The sequence below is a fragment of the Emys orbicularis genome, chromosome 7 (genome assembly GCF_028017835.1).
Source record: "Emys orbicularis isolate rEmyOrb1 chromosome 7, rEmyOrb1.hap1, whole genome shotgun sequence".
Lineage (NCBI taxonomy): Eukaryota > Metazoa > Chordata > Testudines > Emydidae > Emys > Emys orbicularis.
The window spans coordinates 36,099,470-36,125,117 of record NC_088689.1 but is presented as its reverse complement, the minus strand read 5'-3'; the positions used below and the strand labels follow the sequence as shown (position 1 = coordinate 36,125,117).

The window sequence follows — 25,648 nt, the reverse complement described above, 5'->3', positions numbered from 1 at the left end:
AGTAGAACAAGACCACAGTTGTATACAGTCTCCAGCCAGGGGTTATGAACTAAGATGTCTATTTCAGTGGCTAGCTGCAACGTGTTGCATCAGAAATTCAAAAAAGCACTCTTGCTCAATGGGGAGGAAGGCGGCCTCCAAGTACGCGGTGCATCTGGTTATCTCTTTCTGAATAGACCTCTGTGAATAACTATTTTATTTAGTGGTGGAAAAAGAAATTTCAAATTCCTTCAAAGGCTGTTAGGACAGTGCTTAGCTTTGTCATAATTAGAGAGCATCCTTGTTAAAGATCTGCAAGGCAGCTGCTTTGGGTTGAATGCACATTATTGCAGAATGCAGTGGATGGGATGCTATAGTTGAGCAGAAGGCTGCTTCAGGAGCCTGTAAGGCGGTAAACCCAGCCTAAAACATTAGAATGGATTGAGGAGGTCTGGACTAGTATACAATAATAAGGGGAAGAGAAGATTTTTTTGTTTTTTAAAGTTTTCATGAGTCTAAATACACTTCTGTCAAATTTTGCCTAATGCAGGACCCCCCTTGGGTCACTCTGGCTTGTCCAGTGGTGATTGCAAGTTTTTCTTTGCTGCCCTACAGTAGACTTACTGCTTTAAAGTTCACATACTTGGTTTCCATCTGCTAACAGGAGAGAAAGTTTGCATACATTTGGACCTATATTCAAAAACTCTGAGAACATAAATAGATGCCAACTGTATACATGCAAACTACTGCTGTTGATTTCATTTTTAATGTAATGAAAACTCTAATATTAAGGCTTATAAAATTGTTCAGTGCCAACATTTTAAGTTTGTTAAACTACTGTACCTGATTACTAATTTACCAGGCTTCTGGCTCCCCAGCCATCACCTCTCTTGGGTGGAGACCCTATTTGTCCCTCCTGATGGGGTGTTTACAGGCTGTGTGGTTCCCTGCCTACACTGTGAATTTCCCAGCAATCAGGCTGCCTAAGCAGACCTGCTTGGCTTCTCTTAGAGGCTATAAACAGCATAACTGCCAGCAGTTAAGTAACCACACAGCTCTTTCTAAGGCCTGGTCTACACTGGGGGGGGGGTTGATCTAAGATACACAACTTCAGCTACGAGAATAGCGTAGCTGAAGTCGACGTACCTTAGATCGACTTAGAATCACTTACTTCGCATCTTCGCAGCGCGGGAATGACGGCCGCTGCTCCTCTGTCGACTTTGCTTCCGCTTCTCGCCGAGCTGGAGTTCAGCAGTCAACGGGAGAGTGATCGGGGATCGATTTATCGCGTCTACACTACACGCGATAAATCAACCCCCGATAGATCAATTGCTACCTGCCGATTCGGTGGGTAGCGTAGACGTTTATTCTTATTCTTAAGGTAAAAGCATTACAGTGAAAACATATTAAAATCGATAAAAGAATCTATGCACGTGCTAATAAGCTTACCAGAGATCATCCCAACCCTACAAAGGTCTCTGACAGGTGAACAGTCCTTCAAACCCCATGAAGGGGCTTTCCTGTGATTACAAGTTCATAACAGCTGTTAGCTCAGAAGAAGCCCATGCATGAATCTGAGAGTCACTCTTCTATTCAGTTTGAGCCTTTGATCTGGGATTACTTAATTCATAGACAATGGGTTTCTCCTCAGGGCGTAGCTTCAAAAGGCTGGATTTTTGCATACACCTCCCTCTAGAGATTTCCTGGGAAACTCACTTAACTTTAAAAGTTCAAATAGTTTCAAATAGTCCTTTGAAGCTCATAACTCTTTTCTGGATTTACATTAGTCAGGTCTTGTCCCTAGAGATGATACATACAATAATACATAAACATTTCCATTTTTAGTACAGTGAACTTCTAAAATACTTAAACTTTAGTAAGGTATAACTGAATTCAGTGAGGCTTATCCAGGATATTGCAGGAAATTTCTAAATCTGCCATGGTATGTAGTGTAGGGCCCTGTGAAATCTGTGTTAACAAGAACCTGGACGGAATCATTGAATCAAAACATTAACGTGGAACCCTGCTCTCCCTGGCACTAGGACTGCAGTGTCAAGCAGGGCGGGCTGCACAGCTGAGCTAGAGTCAAGCTGCTCCATATTGAGAGCCTCCTGATCTGCTGTGCTATGCAGCGCTGAGGAGGAGGGCTGGGGGCTGATGTTGGAGTGTCCCCCTCCTCCCGCCTGTGTACCTGGTCTGCACTGAGCTGGGATTGCAGGGGTTGGGGGTAGGGAGGCACCTGTCTGTGCAGCAGCCTCTGCCTCAGTAGCAGTTGCTGCCAGCTGCTGTCTGAACAAGTGTTCAGGCTGGTGAGATCTGTGCTTAAAGAGACTCTCTCTTTCCCCCTCAATACACTGTCTGTCTCTCTCTCTCTCTCTCACACACACACACACACACACACACACACACACACACACACTTCTATATGTTACTTTTACTGTATGCATCCGAAGAAGTGGGCTGTAGCCCACGAAAGCTTATGCTCTAATAAATTTGTTAGTCTCTAAGGTGCCACAAGTACTCCTGTTCTTTTTACTGTATACTGTATATCTGCAGAATGATTTGTTTAAATTGTTGGATTTTTTTGTAAAATCAGTTTTTCCCATTGCAATGCAATTCTGATTATTTTTATGCATTTAAGGTAAGGCTACTTATTGTCAACATATCAAACCATTTTGATTAAAAAAAAACCCATAAAGATGGAATTTTTTTGTTAATGGAAAAAACAAAATCTGAAAATAATAAATCTGAAAAGTCACAATAATAAAACAGATTCCATAGGGCCCTAGTAGTGGAGAGGAGAAGGGAGCAGAAGCAACAAAGGCATGAGAAAAATAACAAAACCAATGGGAGTGTTTACAGATATTTTGTAAGAGGCCCCAGGGTGCTGCACTTTCACTGTAGTGTGCCAATAATCTAGTCTGTTGGCTCTGTTGTTTTTTTTTTTTTTTTTTTTTTTTTTTTTTTTGTTAAGACCTAAATCCTGTGTATTGTTATGGACTATAGTCCAATTCTTATACAAATCTCCCCTTATATGAGCAGAGGAATACTAGGCTAAAGATGAATAATCAATCAAGTGAACTTACAAGTCATATCTGAGGAGATGTGGAAAAATACCTATATTAAAAAAGTACCAAATGCATGTTTTTAATTAAAAGTGATCCCGCTGACTTTTAATTCCAGATCAGCAAAATGTTCATGTAGGTTTGTCTTACTGACTTCAAAATTGAATCCACTAGCTTGACTTGCACAGCAATTGAACAAAATGGATATTCATTCATTCCTAACAGTTTTGGGGCTTCATGTGTTATAGAAACTAAAAATAAAGTGGAGTTTAGATCTAATACATGTGGGTGACATTAAAACTGCTTGAGTTTGTAGACAAAAAGGGCATAACTTACTGAAATTTGAGACTCAAATGTACTTCTCTGCCTTCTCATGCACTTCCACTTTGTCCAATGAGGTGGGAAGTAAATATTTAAGTTTAACTTTCATCTGAATTCATTACCTGTCATTCATGTCCAGCAAACAGAGTAGCACATACTCGTGGACTTGTATGTTAACCATTCACCACAGCAAAATATTAAGAATCCTTAGTATTTTGGTTCTGAGACCCTGATCTTGCAAGCAGATATGTACATTCTTAACTTTACTAGCAGGAGCAGTTGCAGCTTCAGTGTGCCAACTCAGTTGAACAAAATCACTTAACACTTTCCATTTGGCTTTTGAAAGCAAGCAAGGATGCTTGCTGCTTATCACTGTTGAAGCCCTTTGCTTGACAACTAGTATTAGGAGATGAGTTTTCATTGAGTGTGCTAGCTATGACGTGGTCTCCTTTTTAATCTATAGCTGAGGTGCCAGCCCTAACACGTTGTGTTGAATACTAGATCATCTTTGAATTCCTGACCTTTAGGATTCATCTAAAGAGAATTAAAAGGAAACTGTCAGTCTGACTTAGTTGTCAGCTATTTGGTAAGCAAGAAGTTAGATACCCTTAACATTAAAAGTTTGCCTCTCAAAATAAAAGCTGTGTAATTTACTCTTCTTACACAAAATTTGGAACAGATAAGCATTCTGAATTGATTTGTCAGCTCTAATATAGATTAGTATTACTACTCTAATATAGATTAGTATTATTTAGTTAAATGCATTGGGTAAGAGAAACATGAAGCAAAGCTTCGCTATAATCTACATGTTTAATTTTGTATGTGTATTTAATATACCAAATTAGCTGCAGTATCATACATGAGCCTGTGCTAAGGAGCTGACTTACTCTCATGCCCTTACCACCATGCATGTGTTAAAATCTAGCAGCTGCAAGGGGAAGCTTTGTTTCGGGAAGGAGTTGATGTGGGTGTGAAGTTTTTTATAATAATTAATAAAAAAGCCACAACAACATATGAATCCATGTATTAGATAAAGGGGTGGGTGGACTCTGAAGTAATGTTGTATTTTTGATTCTGGGTCCCAGTGGCTACGCAAACAATGTGAGCTGCAGTCTGTTTGTCACCAGAGCTCTTAGGTGGAGTTTTAGCTTTATAATTGAAAATGAAGAGTTGAGTGTTTGAGAAATTACTCTACCATCGCCACTGCAACCCTGGCCGGGGCTGGGACGGGGGAGAGAGGTGCCCTGCACGCCCCAATCTCCCCCAAACCTCCATCACCTCACCCCACTGCCCCCACCCTCCACATTCTCCACGTTCACCTGTGAGTGCGGCTGGTGCATAGCCCTTGATGGCTTCATGTGTGGCCGCACAGGTGCACACCTTAGAGGGAACACAGGCCAGGATACTTCTTACCTGGTATCGCTGGCACTAGACATGCTGAAACCACTAAGCCATGTTTAAAGGAAGCATACTTTTTTTTTGTGAGATTAAAGTCACCTTGCTTTTGTTGGGGAGCCATTTTCCTAATGCGTGAAAGATTTTTGCAGTCCACTATACCCACTTTTATTGATTTGTAATGCATTTTATACTTCCTTTTATTTCTCGCAAAAGCTCTGACCAGAAAGTGCTTTCATTCTTGCCATTTTATTTGTCAGGTTAAATAAGTTCCCAAACACTACATACTTGGTTTTGTCTTGTAGCCTGCCAGTCCCCTTCTTCTGACAGAAGTGGAGTGAAAGCTTTAAATTTTTGATGGAATTCTGGTTTGACTTTTAAATACCCTCAGATCACATGCCTTTTACTATGTCCATTTTCCTTCTAGGAAGGTTAAATAAAATCCGCTTTTTAGCTAGTAAAGACTTCTGTTTTTTTTTTTTTTTAATAGCTTTGCAGGTACTGAAAAAATTGGGATTTTAATCTAGTTTTTATTTGACCAGATTGCTATCACTGACTGTACCCACTAAGTATTTACTATTAGTCCCATAAAAAGAATTCAGAGAAAACAATAAAATGGTAAATGGAGGTGACAGAAGAGGGAGGAAAAATAGGTGAGAAATAGTCAAGCAGTGTATTTAAAAATGGCCTAAAACATGCTCATTCATTCTGAAATTTACAAAAATTCTTCACTTATTAATATACTTTAGATTATTCAGGTTTGTAATTTGAATAATGTTAATCTAATTTATATCCTTCTTACACTTTACTCACTTTGGACAGACTTTCTGGTTTCACTCTGGGTCTCATGCACTAGCAAAAACAGTTGTATTTGGGTTTCAGACACAGAGGGAACTCTTAAACACTGAGAATTTTGTGAACTATTTGACACTGTTTTTAACTGTACTTTTGTCTATAGATACGAGATGAACAGTGTGCCATCTGTACAGCAAATAGGTCTGAATGCATATGCCCAAGTCATGGACATTTTCTGTTTGGGTAATGAAATTATAAAACATTACAATGGGTTTTAAGTTTTGAATAAAAACCGCATGTAGTTCCATCACAGAGCAGAAGATGGCAGAATTAAAACAGTGAAGATTTGAATATAATACTGTGAATTAGCTAATCTGTTCACTAAGTAATGCTTAAAAGTACATAGATATCTATCTCCAACCACTATTGCATTTGAGCATTTCATCAATATTAACTGATCATCCTCACCCCTGTGCGTCAGGGAAGTATTCATGATGCCCATTTGTACATCAGCTCTTCATCTGTAAAAGAAGTGTCTTCCCCAAGGTTCCACAAGAAGCGGAGGGTAAAGCTGAGGCTAGAACCATATCTTCTGCACCCCAGTCCAGAATTGTAACCACCAGACTAATTTTCCACTATAATTCTAGTAAAACACTGTTATTATATACGCATTCATTGCTCTCTACTCTTGGTAGAGCAGCTTCAAAACGGCGAGCAAATGGCATCTTTCATATTGGGCAATAGTTATTCATTCATAAACAAATTGTAAAGAGTACCCTTTTGTGGGATGATACCTCACTTCACCAAATTGAAAGCTGTCTTGTAATTGATTTCTGAAAATTCTCAAACCAGAGGATGAATAACTCATTTGTAAGGCAACATAATAACTTTTATTTCATTAAGTGCTCCTTTATTTTGAGAGTGGGTAAATAGGTCTGTCCAAAAGTAGAAGGTTGGCAGGGGCACACTTGTGCTCCAACTATAAAGAAAATCTGTTGTTGAATTATATTTAATTTGACAGAATGCTTTACACTTGTATTGAATTTGCCTGTATTGTCTTAGGCTACATTTAAACTTTGTAGTTTTGCTTTTTTCTGTGGACCAGTTACAGCTGAATGTGGGAGGAGAACCTTTTCTTTTGTGTAACCATAATAATGGTTTGTGCCACTACATTTTCATTGAGTTTGCAAATATTGTTGCATAACTGACTTTCAGATGTTTGACTAAAATATGTAGTTGCTTCATCAAGACTGTTTAGTTCTTATCTTTTCTGATAATGTTTGACTTGAGGAAATATTTTTTGCACTTTGTCCTTTCAAAGAAACTTGACTAAAATACTTCAACAGTCTACAATATCTCACTGGAAAGTTAAGACCCTTGGCCTTCCTCACGTTCATCATGCAGTCAAAGGTTTTAAACACAGTTTTTGGATCTGCTAGCACTAAGTCATGATAGGGTCTCTATTTTAAGCTAGTGTCATTCTTCAAAACCACAATTTACTCTACAGTAAAGTATAAGGAAACCTAGTTTTTGTAATTTGGGAAATGATTTACTTATCTCAAAACAAGATACATGTATCTGCTGCAAGCCTTCTGGTAGGCTGTAACAGCTTAACAAACTTTTAGATAGCTTTCTAACAGTGTAAAAAAGCAAAAAAAAAAAGCTTTGTTTTTGCAGAATTGAGAGTACATACAGTTCACTTTTGGAAGTGTTTTTTCACAATCATAAGAGTTACAATTTGTTAATGAAAATATGATTTCTGCAGAATCTGAATCTGTCATGGGAGCCAGATAATTACTTAAGCAGACTAGATGTTTCAAACTTAGTGGTGTCACACCACTGCAATAGTTTGTGTATATGCAGAAAAAACTTGGCTTTATAAGAAGCCCTATCTGGTCATACTTTCTCATCTCTTCATTCAGAAACTTTTAAATAGAAAATGCTTATTTTTAAAATATCTGTTAAATGTGACCCTTAAGCGCATCCTTCTCATTTTATTTAAGGTTCTTATTGACATAGGACAGCATGTGCATCTCATGCAAGATAATTTTTTACTTTACTTTTTTTAGTCAGCATGGGGTAACACACTGTCACTCTCTCAACTAGTAATGTTTTGATTATAAATTCAGACATGACACTTGCTCTGCTCTCAAGACTTCATATACTTTTAACTAGAGCACTACTACCCATGTGTAATAAGGTGGCAGATTCTAGGATGCATCATGCAGATATACAGGGCTCTTTTCTCTTGAGTCGTTAGGTCTGACTCTTGCATATGTATGCAGAAGAATTTTTCCTGGGTGCATCTTTTGTTCCAACCAGAATATCACAAGTTGGAATGTCCCATTAAGGCAAAAGAAACTAGGGAATGGGACAGAGGAGGTCCTGGAGAAGCTTAAGGAGAAACCTTAGTTGAATGTGTGGGTGTAATGTTTTAAGTAATGGCATGGGAAAGGGAGCAAGTTTGGACTGTATCCTGTCCTCATATTCCTTGTTAAGAAGAGGGTGAAAACTCTGACTTTAACCAGAATATTACATTATCAGGAACAGATGCATTTGAGGATGTATCTGCATATATTAGCTGTGGATTTTTTAAGTGGATTGGATTTTTGGAATATGCATTTGTGTTCTAGGAACATTCCCCTCGGTGTCGTACTGAGCTGCCCTGGGTGATTACACGAGGAAAAATCTGGAAGGTTTGTAAAGGCTAGCTGCATCACAGTTTGATCTTTGGGATTATAAAAGAAAAATAACTTGCGCAACATGAAATAATGTGAAATTTGAAACTGGGGCTGAAAACACCATGCTGTGTAGTTTAGTAGAATCAGCTCTTTTTGTTTGGTTTACGTAGGATGAGCCATGAATGACTGGGTCTTTGCATCTGAGTGGACACCATTGGTCACTGGGTTGAGTGATTTCAAGTGCTGTCAATCCAAAAGACCTTCGTGTATTTACACTACTATTTAATGGTGGCAGTTGCCCCTCGTTACTGGAAGGACAGCAGTGACTTTCTGTTCTGGCTTCTATAAACTGTAGACAAAGAAACGAATTCTTCATTTCAGGTTCGTGATTTACCAAATATGAGTATACTGAACTTTGGCCAAAAAAATTAGGCTTCAGTAGTCTGAGGATATCCCAATATTTCTACATGGTATTCCCCAAGAGTCACTTCAGGAGTATTTCTATTAGACTGTCCTATTGCATGGCAGACTTCTTAAACTGAAAGCACACTTGCCGTACTGTATAAAAAGTAGAACAGATGATGCAAACAACATGCAGTGATTCCTGCCTTACTAGGTCCCAGGCACTCAGCTGGGGAAAGGCGTAGATAAGTAAAGCTCCATTTACACAGACAGTGGCTTATCTCCAAACCTTGCACATCCATTGCAACCACCCTTCTCAGGTAAAACCCAATGCTTTTGAAAAAACACAAGACTTACCAAATGGTCTTTCTGATTTCACTGTATTGAACTCTCATTTTCCTGGTGACATGACATCCAGCCTGGGTAGGGCCTAGGATCTACAATCTGTCAGATATTGGTTTTAAGTATGAAGACTGTTTTATGGGTTTTTTTTAAATCTCTCTATCTCAAACAAAAACTAACAAAACTGCCTTAAATACTCTCACCTCACAAGATGCGACAGGAGCCTTGCCTCATTCCTTGCTCACATTACAAAATGTATACTACTAAAGAAGTGTTTTTGGTAAGCTGTCTCATTCCCTGTACACCTTCACTAAATTCTTCAGTACTTCGCTAAGTTTGGCATGTAATACCAGCCTTTCTTGGTTGCACACTTTAAGAACTTGGTAGTAAAGAGCTAAATTTGTTTTGTTAGGATGGGGGACTAACAGATGCAGGGGTTGAGGTTCAATGGGGTGGGGTTCAGGTATGGAGGGCTAAGGGGGTTCTGGGTGAGGGTGAGGCTTGGCAGGGGTTTCTGGGTATGGGAGTTCCAGATGCACGGGGGTTGAGCGGATGGGGGAGCAGCTCCCCATACAGTGACCCCTCCCCTCACAGCTCAGGAGTGATGAGGGAAGGAAGCTAGGGGGGATGCTGAGCTTCCTGCAGCTGGGGGGAGGTTTCTGGGGGTGGTTAGGAGCCACCTGCTGGGGTGTCTCTGCTGGTGATTTACCTCTCCGCAGGCTGCTCCATGTGCCTGAAACAATGTACGTGCACAGCTAGGGAGTTGTGTGTGACTTCTATTGCAGTTTACCCTTTGTTTCCCTATCAAAGTAATTTTTCTGCGGGGAAACAAAGAAATCTACAGGGGACATGAATTATGTGCAGTGGCGCAGAATTCTCCCCGAAGTATCATATCTACGAAATCCACCGTATCCACCACCGCCCCCGGAGCTGCTGGCTGGGACTTTCTGCCCTGACGACCCCATCAAAGTGGGTTCGCGCCCCACACTTTGAGAAACGCTGACTTAGTAAATGGTAGAACCAGTTTTCTTAAACTGTAAATGACCAAATAGGATTAGAATGGACGCAACCTTACCCATAATGGGTGCTGCTGTTCCCATTTTGAAATAGCGTGAGCAAAAAAGTCTAGTTTAAAAATTCTTTCCCTTTCTTTAATCTCAGCACAATTTAAAAGTGAAGTATTTTCACGGGCTTCTTTTTAATATGAGATGTAATAGATCCCTTGAAAATTCTTCCTGATAAAACTTGTGTTCTCTAGTCAATGCATACATAACATTTTTAAATATGGCATCAAAATTCTACATAATTTTCGTTGTTGGGCTTCTGTATTTTTAACGGCTATGTACATAAATCAGAATTCCAGTTAGTATATTTAGTTTTCTCTGAACAGCTTGATTTTAATCTAGTGGCTTCAAAAGATTTGCTCAAGCTGAAGGAACAGAAGTTAGCATGTATTCCTGTTCCAAAAGCTGCAGAAAACTTTGTTCCGTGAGTTCAGAAAAGATCAGAATAAGGGGTGGAGGGGTGTTTCTAGGTCAGCGTTCCTATTTAGTTTTGGTGACACAAGTGCTGTAATAATCTTGATGAACTGGTTCATAGTATGTCTGAAAGTCCTGTGATTGTCTCATTTGCTAGTTGGGATAATGTGGCTTTTTCCCTTGGCCAATGATCTGGGGAGACTTATGGCCTGGTACAAAGCCTGTTAAAGTCAATAGGAAGGAGGCCCTTTTTCTTAGGTAAATTGCATTTTTAAAACCGATCCCGTATCAGGTGTTCCCTGTTTAGAGCCACAGCCCTCCATTAGTGAGTGACTGACTGACTGCTGCTGCTCGTTAGAGGCTTTCAGACTTTGTCAAGGCTGTCAGGCAGTTCTGGTTATTGCATTGCTTTACTAATCATTTTAGAAAATCAAACCTCCGTTGTTGTTCTACTTTTGCATTTGCTTTTTGTGGTACCCATACAGTTGAAAATGACTTGTCCTCCTGCTTTGTTAAATGTAAATTTCACCCGCATTTGAAATAGCTTGTGGGATCCCACTGCTTTAATGACTGAAGCCTCTTCCGTCCATTTTAGAAAAAATGTGCCTTATAGTCTTTTTAATGATCTTGCATATTTTAGTCTGAGGTGGAATCTGGTTTCAGATGTTCCTCCACATGTCAGGTCTAGATTTGATAAAATATTGTGAGACTAAATGTCTGAAGTGTTCTCTTCTTCAGTAGTTTATTGGTATTTGGTCCTGGGCCACTGTACACAATTAACCTCTGCTCAGAGATACACCAGTTTCAAATCTCTTCGCTTGTGTAACTCCCATATCCATTGTGCCAAAGTTGAATCAATAGGACAATTCTGTGAAAGTAAATCAGGAAGACTGTCATGGGGCGAATGGCACGTCAGGAGCATTGGGGCTAACTAGCCCATGATGACTCTGTGGGCTACACTTGGGATTAATCAGGTGCTCTAGGTTGTGCCCCTTCAGCTTATGGAGCAGCTGAGCTAGAAAGAGGCTGCTAGAACACTATAAAGGAAAAGATGCTTAAAAGGAAGGGGGAGGGGAAAAGGGAGCTCCCCAGAGAAGCTCTGCAACATGTTGGAAGGAGGCCACAGGAGGTAGAGTAGGCTTCTGTCAGGGTGAATGAGAAACCCAAGAGAATGGTCAAGGTCCCTTGGCAAGGGAGACATTGACAGAGTTCCTCTCATGAGGCTCTGAGAAGAAAGCTGGTGTACGCCTCCAGGCCAGAGTCCTATAGGTGGACTCTGGCTCCTGGGATGGGGGTAAGAAAGAGAGAGATCTGGTAGAAGAAACCCACAGAGAGCAGAGTAGACTCCTGTATGGGAAGCCCTGAGTTAAAGCCAACAGTGGATAGTAGAAACTCACAAGCAACAGGTTACACTCCCATGGGAGAAGTCCTGGGATAGGACTTTTAACTGGGAAGAAGGAGATCTCCACAGCTAACTGCCAGAGTCACTGAGTGAGGCAGGAAGTGTAGGGAATCCTGCTGGAGAAGTAGTAACTAGTTTGGCTTGAAAGGGACTAAAGAAGAATTATTACTTTGGATTTGTTAGGGCTTTCGTTTGAACCTTTTTGTTCCCCCAGAATGGGGGTTGGATTTTGTGACTTTGCCAGGGAGCTGAGCCCTGGAAGACCTCGTGAGAAGCAGACAGCTAAAAGGAGGCACCGGAGATGTGGACCTCTTACAGTATCACACCTTGACACACGGGGGTGATATAGGTGGCGAGTACACCACTTTACAAGGCCTTTTTATTGAAAAAGCTAGCTGCTCCCATTTCTCTTGGGAGCTTTAAGGCACCCTAGAGAATGTTTGATTTAACTTAATGAGTGATGAGAGTGAGTAGCGAAAGGTTGGGATAACTTACCTAACACAAAATAGGTTGAAGTCTTGTCTCAGAAAGCCTTTTAGTACTACATAAAAGATTAAAAATGTAGTATTGGAAAATCCTCAGAAACACTGGGGGGAAAACGGCAACAAAGAGTCCTGTGGCACCTTATAGACTAACAGATGTATTGGAGCGTAAGCTTTCGTGGATGAATACCCACTTCGTCAGACCCACGAAAGCTTATGCTCCAATACATCTGTTAGTCCTGTGGCACCTTATAGACTCTTAGTCTGGATCTGTAAAAAGTAACAAACACGGCTACCCCTCTGATACTGAAAAAAAAAGACATGTATCCAGGTCTCTGAGAAGCTGCTGGTTAAAATTCTAGGCATGTTTAGATAAAAACTAATGATTTATATTTGGTAAATAAGTTAGCTTTGAAATAGTATTTTTTTTCTGCATACGACACACATTTCCTTTACTTGAAATATGTATGAATTAACTCTTTTTCTATCATTCATTTTCTGGCCTAAGTATGTTTTAAAGTGGGTTACATTTAGGAATAAAATTGTTTTGTAATTTTCCTTCACCTTATGTCTACTGTTTAATTCAAGGACAGTAATTATTTCAGTCTCTCCTTAATCTGTGTTATGATTCCCATGGGCTCGAGACAACTTAGTCTTGAGCGGTAAGTCGTATTTAACTTGGAACTGCAGAATTTTTCCTTTAGGTGTGACGCTCCAGAATTTATTGTCTTGGTCTACTTTTGAGTCTTCAGGAACTGACTGTAACATCGCACTTCTTGACATGCAGCTACTGTACTTTGGTAGTTACCATAAGGCCATTCTATCACCTTTTAAAATTAGCCCTCCCATAATATTCTACAGACGTAGATACCAAAGACTGGTTTTGAGAACTGGTTGGAGTATGTTTTCAATTAATAGGGTTATTTTTCCATCTGTTATGAAGTGAGGATAACTGAAGATGCAAGCGTAGAATATCTAGATTTAACGTTATGTTGGTTCTTCAGAGGAAACATACAACGATGTTTAGACCCCTACCCTGTTGTACAAGTGAATAGTTAGAGGGTTGACTATCAAAAATGAGCAATCTCCTTTGCACAGTAATCTCTTAATTGCTTCAATATTTTTGACTAAACTTTTGTGTGCCAGTAATTAAATATGGATTCATAACTAAGTTGAAATACTTCTTTGCATCACTGTATTTAGACAGTAAAACCCTGCAGATTTTATGCATTAATTGTAAGATAGCTTGGCTGAGTTTAAAACTTACTCTAAGAGCAAGATACATAATTTTCGTGTGCTTCTGTGCTTTGCAGAAATGGCCATAATGTTCAGCTGTTGTTTGCTTTTTTTCTTTTTTCTTTCTGTATTAATGTTAAATGGCATGCATCTTTTGGATGCCATGATAAATGAACACAAGAGGTAGCAGTCTGGTACTCTGTTTTGTGAGCAGGGCCAAGATTGAATATAATTAGATGTGCAATATGTTACCGCTTCAATTGATCTGCGGCTTCTATCCCATGTCACCTATTTCCTTAGGAATTATGGAGATACAGATGCCTTGCGTAAGTCAAATTATGCGTAAGTTGGGGACGTATACCCGACAATTACGCGCAAAAAAAAGTTACGGAACTTTTTCCGTAAGTGTGGGTTTGCATAAGTCGGGTTTGCGTAACCCGGGGAGCGTCTGTAACTCTTTTATTGGTTGCCAGTACACTTTAAAGAAAAGGCACTATTTCTTTGTCACGGAAGCAGTTGATAATTGGATTTAACAAGCTTGCAAAAATTAGGGGACAACTGATCAGTGTGTTATATAACATTAAGAGCTTTATTTAAGGAAATGGTCACATGATCATTCTCATACAAAGGCTTATGTTTTCATAAATATAGGATTTTCATTTGATCCATTATATATAAACAATGAATATATGGTTTATAAGGAAAGATCTATTTTTGAGTTAAGTTATTGATGTTTTCAGGGAAGAAAACAGCTACAGGTGTCTCAAAGGTAAATTGATCTGTCCAGTAAGATGATGTTTAAACATTCACAGAGCATAAAATATCAGCTTTAGTAAGAGAAGACAATGAGCAGGTGTTGGGTTAGTTCTGTGCTGAGTAGTTTTTAATTCTGATTGCTCACACTTTTGTGTTAACTTGCAATTCTAAAGAAACGTATTTCTCAATGGCAGTTTATCAAGTGAAAGTCACTGTTCAGGGAGCCTCGTGACAGTGTGACTCCAGGTCCTGTAAGAGAACAATAGTTTGTTTATATAGAAAATAACGAAGGATTTTAAGATTTAAAATCTAAGCGCTCTGCTATGAACAATTGGTGTACTGTGGCCGACACTATAGGCCTCTTATGCATTCTGCTTTCTAAAATGTCATTTGGAGGTTTCATATGCAATTAGGGAGAAATGCTAGTTGAAGTGGAGATAAGTCGCATTTGTTTCCTTCCCTATGTCACCCATACAACTTTGCCAAAAATATACTGGTATACCTGAAATTTTGCTTGCGATTTTTATATCAGAGAAGAATTTTTCTGGAAATTTCAAGGCAAATTAGACAATGAGAAGATTTTCACTACTGGAAGTTTTTTCTTAACTCTTCTTGTGTCATAACTTCTTCAAGTGCTGATCTTTATGTGTATTCCACTGTGGGGATACACATCCACGCACCCAGAGTTGGAGAATTTTTCAAGCAGTGTCCATTGACCCACGCCTGTGTCCTTACCTTCCTCGTGCCTCCAACTGAACAGATAAAGGGTGGGGTGGGCCAGTTGCCTCTCCAGTCCTGTCTGTACCGTAAATCCAACTATGGCCTAAAGCAGATGAGGAAGAGGGTGAATAGTAGAATACAGAGAGAGACCACACATCTTGAAGAACCCCCAGTCACTATAATGTAAGTAACCTCTTCTTTGAGTGCTGGTCCCTATGTGTAGTCTACTGTGGGTGACTGACAAGTTGTACTCAAGAAGGAGGATGGTGCAAGGATGCAGGGAGCAGAGCTGTTTGAAGGACCACCGTCCCAAAGGATGTATCAGCAGCAGAGGTGGTAATAGAGGTGGTAGGGTCTAATAGACTGAGCATGGGACTGGATAGTAGCATTTTAACAGGAAACATATTTTTTAAATGTACAACCTTATAAGAATAGTGATTTTAAAAATAGGTGAGGGAATGCTTGGAAAACTTAAACACATACAAATGAGCCAGTCCAGGTGATAAGTATTCTTGAATACTAAGGGAATTGGCCAGTGAATCTTCCGAGGATAAGATTATTGCTGGCCATTACGTGACCACACAGAGTAAAAGTTTGAGCCCCACTCCCTGACGGGCCTGCTTGGTTTATGATTTTGGGTGTGAGGACAAGTGGGGAGGCATAGGCTTTGGGGTGATGCTGCATGAGCTTGGGGTAAGAGGAGTGGCAGATACATAGTGACCCTTTCCCCTTTCTCCCATAACACACTGGCCAGCTAAGCCAAGTTGGTGTGAGGAGGGAGCAGCCCATGTGGGGCTTCAGTAACTTGTATCTTCCAGCAAAAAGTAAGAACGAGGGTTCTTCCTAGGATGATACAATTCTGTACTGCCCCTTACACAGAGGTAAGGGGCAGGTCACAATCCAATCCCAGATCATGGGGAGTCAAGAAGAGCTAGTAAAGTACAAGAAAATGGAGGGAAACAAATTTTGTGATCTTGAAAAAGGAAAGTTGTCATACTGACCTCTATTGTCCTCTGTGTGTGTGTGTGTGTGTGTGTGTGTGTGTGTGTGTGTGTGTGTGTGTGTGTGTGTAATATATATATATAAAAACTTCAGCCTCTTTATTATAATGGAATGAATATTCAGAGACAGACCTAATCATCTGCAGGATAAAATCCTGAGCAATAAGCAATGTGGTTTTATAAAGAACAAATTTGGCTAGAGAAGCTTGATTTGGGGGCATGCTGTATTATTGGGGAATGGAATTACAAAATGTTTCCACGGTTGAAAGGGACACAGGAAATGTTGCCTAGCTGGAATTCAATTGAATTTAGACTTACAAGTACTCTATGTTCCAAGATAAATTTTTAAATACATTTGTCTGTCAGTACTGTCCGGTGAATTGTAGGACAGTTAATGTAGCTTATTTTGGAGAATGGAGTATTCCCTTCAGGTTTTGTTTAGGTATTGTATGTGTCCTGCTTTCTGTCCTAGGTGAGAGAACCTGATACGTTGTATTATTTTCTGGGCACCTCAGTACCAGAAAGATATTGACAAACTGAATCAGAATGATCAACAGAAATAAATAGAAGGCAATATTGCTGTGGGATGGAAAAAAGGAGCAAAATCCTTGTAGCTGGATGGGAAGGAAGAAGTGAGATGCTAAAAACTTAGTATTTAAAAGGTTAAACACAAAGAAGGAAGAATTGTTCAGGGTAATACAGGGGATATTAAAAATAATTAAAATGGGACAGCTAAACTGAATACCTGAACAAACTTCTGGTAGTAGAAGCCCATTTTTTTGGCACATCTAAAACTCAACTAGATATAGCACTAGGAAATGTATATTAGGGAATGATCCTGTGTTGGATGGGGATGGTTTAGATGATCTAATAGGCCTTTTCAATCTCTCTTGTCTAAGATTTTGTTATCCACGTTTAATCATCTTCAGTACTTCAGTTAAGTCCCTTCTAAATCTTTTCAGGGTTGAATAAACTTCATGATTGTGCTCCACTATTTCTAACTGTCTTTTTAGCCTTGTTTCTGGGCACTTTCATTTTGGTTCTGCAGTAAATCTGTATAGCTCAAACCTTGCAATGGAGCTTTGTGCTTGTGAACTTATACCAGTATGATGCCCCATTAAAGTCACTGGGGCTGTGTAGAGGTACAGGGGTTCACCCACACAAAGCAGTTTGCAGCATCATGATCTTAGCTGCTACAACAAAAAATGCAGGTATTTATAATTTACTGGACTTCATTTACACATGATCAGATGCAAATCATTGGATTTGTGAGGATGAAGAATACCCTCCTGGTCCTTTATTTTGAGGAGTTCAGGAGTACATAGGCATTTTATTGGCAGTTTGCATGGGGGTGAATTTCCCATCCCTATGATGCTTTCAAATGCAATTATCTGTGTAGGTGCACACCATTATCTAACAATTATATAAATTGCACTCGGAAGAAGGGTGGTGATGGTCGAGATTCCCTTCTGAGGGAGATGAAGGCATCCATCTGCCAACCTGATATCCCAGAATATGTGGTTTCTGCCTGGAGCCCAAATCCGAGGCATCATGGAAAGGTTGCTGAGGCTTGCCTGGCCTTCTGACCACTACCCCATGTTACTCATGCCATGAGGGCACTAATGATACTGTCAGGTCTGACTGATCAGACCAGTAGTGACTGCAAGGATCTGGGAGCGAGGGTTAAGGAATCAGGTACGCAGTTGGTGGTCTCATCAGTCCTTCCAATTGAGGGTAAAGGCCCAGGTAAGGATGGATACATCCTGGAGGTCAATGGAAAACTCTGCAGATGGTGTCAATAGGAGGACTTTGTCTTTCTTGACAATAAGGAGATGATCTGTGGAGGAGGACTGCTGCACCTGACAAAGGGGGAGAGCTTACCCACAACTTCTAGGGACAAAGTTTCAACCCATGTGGTAGAAGACAGCATTTTTCCTGAGCTGCTGTCTATATGTGTAGCTGGAAGTGATTTTTGGCACTTAGGACATAATTTTCCCATTCAGCATATGTGTACCTTACTGCTTATTAGAGGTAGTATATAGAGTAGGAATTATTACCATTTTACAGATGGAGAAACTTCTGCAGAGGTTAAACCCACGACCCCAGAAGTCTGCCAAGATTCCAATTGGCTCATGCACTGAATTCTGTGCTCATGCTGCTAGACAGTGCATAGAAAGAATTGTTAATAACATTTTTGGTTCTAGCTTTATTAAACTATTGATCATAAGGTATATAGATATTGCTTTGTATAGTACTGAACCATGGTTAGATTTGCTTAAACAAGGTTAATTTACATTTATAGTACATATATTTATACAGCCTCGTATAAATAACTCCTTTAAGGAAATCAGCAGTGTCTTGTCATTATAGTGGCAGTCTTCATAGTGGTGAAATTGACTCCCTAATGATCTGCTTTCAAGAATGTATGTAGGTGCACATCACTATAGAAGAGTTATATAAATTAGCCCTATACAGCACTTGAGGTTGTATGCCCTGCCTTTACCATTTGTAGTAACGGAATTCTCATACCTCAAAAAGGAACTAACTGGAGAAGTATCTTTTTTTTTTTTTTTTTTTTTTTTTTTTATGACAAAACAAAATAAGTAGCAAACTTTGGCATAAGTTGCTGTGAATTCTTTGTTCCATTTTTTTGGGAGGACTTGAATTAACTCACTGGTGCTGGACGTTCTCCAATTTCATATCAGTGTGGACGTCTTCCACCTACATTCATGGCCCTTGGAAAAAGCTATAGTACCTTCTCTCACTTCTTAGGTTCACTTTTTTGTTTTTGTCTTTTACAGGAGTCTTTTCTAGCATCCTCCTCTAGCTGCTGGTCCTGTAAGTCTGGGAGAGACTGGCAGATGCAATTGTAAAGTGGACATTGCCAATCTTCCTTCCATCTAGATTTTTTTTTTAAGCTCCTTTTATGTTTGGTTCTTATTTTCCTACTCTAGAGATGGTGCATTCTTTTTGGCTATCTAGTGTCCTCAGGAGTTTTATCACGGAGCAGTACCTATGCTCCTCATTATGACTATGCCTGACCCCTTTACAGATGTGCTAAGAACCTTTACAGATGTGCAAAGGTGGAAAAGTTCCATGCATCCTTTTTTGAATTTCTTCCCACCTCTGGTCACAATCCAGCCTTCAGTTAGAAAATGTGCATGATGTCTCTGCATAATGAAAGTAGAGATAGAATAAGGCAGTAGCATCTGCAAGAAAACTAAATGTTTCCTTGGTGGTAGTAGTAGTTGTGAATGGCTGCAGTGAGCTAAACATAATTCCCCTTTTTTTAGCATGATACACGATCACAGAATCTGATATTATGGATGTATATCGTTTTTTTTCCCACTACACCCCTCTCATATTCAATTTGTGATCCACTATAACCCCAGATTCTTTTCTGCAGTACAGTTGCCTGGCCAGGTCTTCTCTGTATTGTATTTGTGCATTGTATTTTTCCTTCCTAAGTATAGTACTTTGCACTTGTCTTTATTGAATTTCATTTTGTTGATTATTGGAAAATTTAGACCAATTTTCCAATTTGTGAAGGTCATTTTGAATTCTAATCCTGTCTTCCGAAGTGCTTGCATCCCCTCCTAGCTAGGTGTTATCTGCAGATTTTATAAGCATACTCTCTACTCTTTCATCCAAGTCATTAATGAAAATATTGAATAGTACTGGGCCCACCCTCTGAGGCCCCACTAGTAATGTCGTCCTAGTGTGTCATCGAACCACTGATAACTACTCTTTTTAAGAACTGTCTTTCAACCATTTATGCACCCACTTGATAGTAATTTAATCTAGAGCGTATTTCCCTAGTTTGCTTCTGAGAATGTCATGTGGGATTGTGTCAAAAGCCTTACTAAAATCAAGATTTATCATGTTTACTGCTTCCTCCTTAGCCTCTAGGCTGGTTACCCTATCAAAGAAGGAAACTAGGTTGCTTTGACACGGTTTGTTCTTGACATACCCATATTGGCTATTACTTATCACCGTATCCACTAGGTTTGAACAAATTGATTGTTTAATAATTTGTACCAGTATCTTTCTGGGCATCAAAGTTAGACCAACTGGCCTATAATCCCCTGGGTCCTCTGTTCCCCTTTGTAAAGATGGGTACTGTTTGCCCCTCACTAGTATTCTAAGACCTCAGTCATCCTCCATGAGTTTTCAAACATAATCACTAAAGATTCAGCGATTACTTTGACTAGTTCCTTTAAGTACTGTAGGGTTTACTTCATCTGTCCCTGCCAAGTTGAATATATCTAATTTATCCAAGTACTCTTTAACCTGTTTTGACCCAAGATTTTTCCCCTTTGTCAATATTAATTGTGTTTCACATGTGGTCATATTTAACCTTTTTAGTGAAGAATAAAGTGAAATAGGTATTAAACACTTCAGTTTCTCTGTCATCTGTTGTTTGCTTTCCTTTCCCGTTAGGTAATGGACTTTCGTTTTATCTTTTATGTTCCTGGCTAGTTGTAACTCAGTTACAGTTTTGCCTTTCTGATTTTGTCCCTACATGTTTGTGCTATTATTTTTTACTTTCCCTTGTATGTTCTTGTCCGTGTTTCCCGTTTGTACAATTGCTTTGACTTTCAAGTTATTAAAAAGCACCTGATGTAGTCATTGTTCTTACTGTTCTTCTTATCTTTCCTCCACCTTGGGACAATATGCTGTTGTGCATTTATTGTTGTGTATCTCTTAGAAACTGCCAGCTCTCCTGGACTCCTTTTTCCATAGATTTCTGTCCCATGCGACTATGTCTACCAATTCCCTGATTTTCTCTCACTCTTTCCTCAGAATCATGAACTCTTTTTTTTGTGTGTGGTCACTTTAACGCAAGTTGCCTTCCACCTTCAGATTCTCAACCAGTTCCCCCTATTTGTCAGAATAAAATCTAAAATAACCAGCTCCTATTTACTTCCTCTACCTTCTGAAACAAAAATGCTGTCTGCAGTACATTCTAAAAACTTGTTGGGCAATCTGTGTCCTGCCATATATTTTTTTCAACAAATATTTGGGCAGCTAATGTCCTCCATTATCACTAGGTCCTGTGCTTTGGATATTTCTGTTGTTTATTCTAAAAATGCTTGATCCACTTCTTCCTCCTGATTTGGTGGTCTTATAGTAGATCCCTACCATGACATTGTCCCTGGTTTTTTTTTCTCCTTTATCTTCACCAAGAGCTTTTCAACAGGTTTGCTTTTCACCAGACATCAGAGCAAGTGTCTTAGTATGTAATGCAACCCTCCTCTCTTTTTTCCGTGCCTGTCCTTTCTGAACAGGCTATGCCCATCTATACTAATATTTCAGTCATCTGAATATTTCAGTAATGCCAAATACTTTGTCATTTTGTTTATGTACTAAGACTTTGGGTTACTACTTAGCAATTAATTGATAGTAATAGTACTATAATAGGTAAAATACAGCTAATTTTTTTAAAAGCACAATTAGTTTTGTTACAAAATACATTTACAAATGTTTTTTTTTTTTTTTAATAAAAGTGGGTTTCAGATAGTTGGACACCTTTGATTCCAAACGTGTTTTTAGTAAACGCCAGTGTAAAACAAATGTTTAAAATAATCTACTTTGCTAACAACTGTACGGTACACTAGTGTTTGCTTTTAAACACAGATGCTTATTCTTCACTTTTATGTTTTCTAGTTCCATGCCCATTTCTTCACCTGTAATCCTGCAATTTGGACATGCAGAGACCCTTCAGCCACTGCTTGCTCTAATGGGTTTCTTCAAGGATGAGGAGCCCCTTGCTGCTAACAATTACAAAAAACAAATGCATCGGAAGTTTCGTAGTGGTCGCATTGTGCCTTATGCCTCAAACCTGATATTTGTGCTTTATCACTGTGACCAAGCTAAGACCCCTGAGGAGGAGTACCAAGTACAGATACTGTTGAATGAAAAGCTGCTGTCATTTCCTCACTCGGAGGAAACTGTCTCTCTGTACACAGATCTGAAGAACCATTATAAGGACATCCTTCAAAACTGCCACTTCAGTGAAGAATGTGAATTATCAAAAACTAATAATACTTCCACTGATGAACTTTGAGGGAGAAGAATAGAACAAATACCATGGAATTTGATTTCTGGTATGCAGTTTGGTATGTGTGGTGAACAAGTGTTTCTCATCAGTGTGGGTTTTTTATTTCCTGCTCATATATTCACATTCTTATCTTACATCTCCAAACTAATAATAAATGCTTATTCCTATGTCTTAATTCAGGAATTTCTTAAAAGTCTAAGTATATATTGTCTCTATTGCATGAGCACAATTTTGAAAATAATTTCTTTAATTAACCTGGCTATTGGGATAAGCATTTGTTACAAATATGAAGATGCAAGGTAAAGTATATTTATACATTTATATGCATTAATATATAATTATTTATATTATTCCTGGTTTTTGAGCTTGCACAGTAGATAGGTTTAGAGTACCAGGACACTTTAGCTTACCAGAATGGCACTTAGTGGGACTGATGGCATTTCCCTCTCATCTGTCTCCCTCGCTCTATCCTTCCTTCTGTTTCTTAGTGTTTCTCTGATGTCACAGGCATAAAATGACCCTCTCCTATTTGCTTATTTTTACAGCTAGATGTTGGCTGCCCTTTCAAGGTTCAATAAGGAAAGGGTGCAAAGTGCTTTCTCCCCAACCACTGTCTAGGCAGGAGTCAGCCATGATTCTAATTCCTGCACTCTTCTGAGCATAGCAACTTCCTTGGATAGTGCCCCCATGGGTATTGTCCACCCAAAAAGACGCAGGGGGTTGAATTTCCATGGCATAAAGCCTTCTTCAGCCTACCTGCCAGAGCTAATTGGTCACTGAGGGAAGCATGTCCTGAATTTTCTGAAGCCGTGCAGTGGCCGTTGCTCTGGAGGATGTACCAATCCTCTGCCAGCCTTATAGGTTTCCTTCAATTTCATACTGTTTTTGTTTAACAGTTCAGGTTAAGGCATACAAATATTGCATGTTTGGCCCCATTCAGACTGGATTTCCTCATCCTCTGACAAGTGGTGGTGATATTATAGTATAATAACTATCAGGCAGAGATTTTTACTATTATTCTGGAGCCAAGTGCTATCAATGCTACCCAAAAGCTTGGGCTTTTTTGCGTATGTCTACTTTGCAGCTGGGAGTGTCCTTCCCTGCTCGGGTCGACAGACGTACGCTAGTTACACTTGAGCTAGCGTGCTAAACAGTGGTGTAGCCAAGAGTAGCTTGGGTGGCAGCTCGGGCTAACCACCTGAGTACTAACCCACTGAACATCCTGGATTCATACACGTTTGGCTAGCCCAAGCTACCACCTGTGCTGCCTTCAGCTACACTGATGTTTTTTTCCGTGCAGCTCGAGCAGAGCTGACATGGTCTGTCTACCTGAGCTGGGAAGCACACTCCCAAGTGGAGTGGAGATGTACCCCCTGCCTATGTGCCAGCCAATCCTTGAAACAGGACTTTTATTCTAAAAGAATGGACTACTTGTTCCCTGAGTGCAGTATTGCTAATTTTTAAAGGAGATTGTACCTGTATTAAAGTAGGATTATTTGCCTCTGAAAAATGTAAGATACTGTAAAGAAAATTTTAATGTAATAAATGCAGATAATTACAAAGAGTAAATGTCTGAAATAGAATACAGATAATGAAAACAGTCAAATAGAAACCATTATCATGGTTGTCTCGTTAGGCAGATCATATTGAGAAATGTCAAGATCTATTAGAAACCAATGAAACTCAAGCAGTTGCAAAGTTATAAGAAGTAAAATTCTAAGTGCCTAAATACCACTGTTTCACGTAGGTGCTCTTGAAAATTTGCTCGTGTAGTCTGTTGTTCGCAAGTCATATTGGTTAATTGAATGAGTAGGGTCAAATCAGATGATAAAATAACTTTTTGGAATATAAAATTTGAACTCAAAATAACGTTGAAATCATTTGATTTTAATACTTTTTAATGGAACCATATCTGTATTTTTATCGTTTCAATCTGTTTTACAAGGCTTAGCATTATGCTGGGCAGTACAATAGTGTATTATAAATATGACAGTCTCAATGAAGGGATAATGGTTTATCACTAAATGGAATTACTAAAACGATGGGTATTTCTAAACATTTGGAAAAGTCTTCAATACATTCTTAGTGAAATATTAGTACCTTAGTAAAGCTAAATCACTGCAGTTATCTTTTAAGTGAATCAAGTACTGATCGGATGGATAAGGAACGGCATTCATACTGAAGCAAATGTGGCAAAGAAATGAACTCTGTCAGTATTTGTATGAACTTTTCTGTTTTATGTCCATCTTCGTCTCAGCTTTTTCTCTTGCTTGGTCCTATATTGAAGCTATAGTAGTATATGACTTCAGCTTATTGTCATAATCCTTTTCATAATACTCATTATTATGGGCTTTACTGCAGGAGCAAGTGGGGAGAAAAGCTATGAAGAATTAAACTTTTTCTAAACACACCTAGTTTAAATACAAAATAAGCATAAGGAATCTTCTATTTCCAGGAATGAGTCACCTTGTTTTAATGAGAATATGTTCTGGTTTTGAACCTTATGGGGTGAAATGTTGGCCCCACTGAAGTCGGTGGAAGTTTTTCCACCTCTAGGAGCCAGGATTTCACTTCACCCATGAAGTTTATTAAAAGGGCTAAGATGACAAAACTGGGGTCTGTACACAAACCCATTGGACATAAGCCTCCTATAACTAAAGCAGCTACCTTTCTCATTCACTTAAATTTGCTCCAAGATGGAGGTACTATTGAGTAGTCCCATCCACTGTAGTGCATGGAGGTTTTTTGGGTTTTTTTGGCATGCGTAAGGGGAAGCAGAGATGGGTTCTGTTTTTCAGCTGAGGACAATTCAGTAGTGTCTGCCAGTGAGTCAATGTGCTGGGCGGAAAATCAGTTTGAATAATTGAAATTGTGCAAGTTTGGTTCTGCTGTATTACGTGTAAGGTGTTTTGGAAAACTGTAGCTTGAGTTACTTGTTTGGCATAATCAAATGTATATTTTTGGAGCTGATTATTTCAGATAGTGGATTTAATTTAGCAAATTCTAGTAAAAGGTTACAGATGCAAATGCATATTTTGAAAATGTACTACACGAACGTTGTAACTGCTCCTTTAAGATTTTAAATTGGGTTGGGTTATTTTGGTGTAACGTAGTAAATTTAAAATAAACTTGCTGTATATTAAATGAAAAAGGAAACTAAGAAAGATGGTAAGTGTGCTTCATTACACAGTTGGGCGCTAGTCCTGCTATCAGCAATGCACAGGTAGACTGCTTTGCCTTGTGGCAATTACATGTTTGGAACCTTAATCCCGCAGTATTCACTATGACTTGAGTAATCTTTTTCCTTTGGCAAGCTTTCTAAGTTATGCATTTGAGACCTTACTTGTGCTGATGCAAGGTACTCCTTGTTTCTGGCGAGGTATGAGCAAAACTAATTTGTTACTTTTTTTAATAGTAAAAACTTGGCAAAAGTAACACTGTAGGTATGTTTTACTTATCAGATGAAGCCTCAGTTTGCAATCATTCTGCAATCAAAAACACTCTGATTACAACATTGAATCTGTTATATTTA

General features: G+C 39.2%; 1 protein-coding gene across 3 annotated transcripts in view; it reads left to right on the top strand.

Annotated features, from left to right (window-relative positions):
• Positions 1-22,141, top strand: part of MINPP1 (multiple inositol-polyphosphate phosphatase 1) — a 36,574-nt gene extending 14,433 nt beyond the window's left edge. For all 3 annotated transcript variants that reach the window (XM_065408083.1, XM_065408082.1, XM_065408081.1), the window contains one exon: positions 21,723-22,141. In XM_065408083.1, the coding sequence (XP_065264155.1) occupies positions 21,723-22,122 (400 nt within the window). In that variant the 3' untranslated portion in view covers positions 22,123-22,141. The remainder of the gene's footprint in view (positions 1-21,722) is intronic.
• Positions 22,142-25,648: the final 3,507 nt, after the last annotated feature.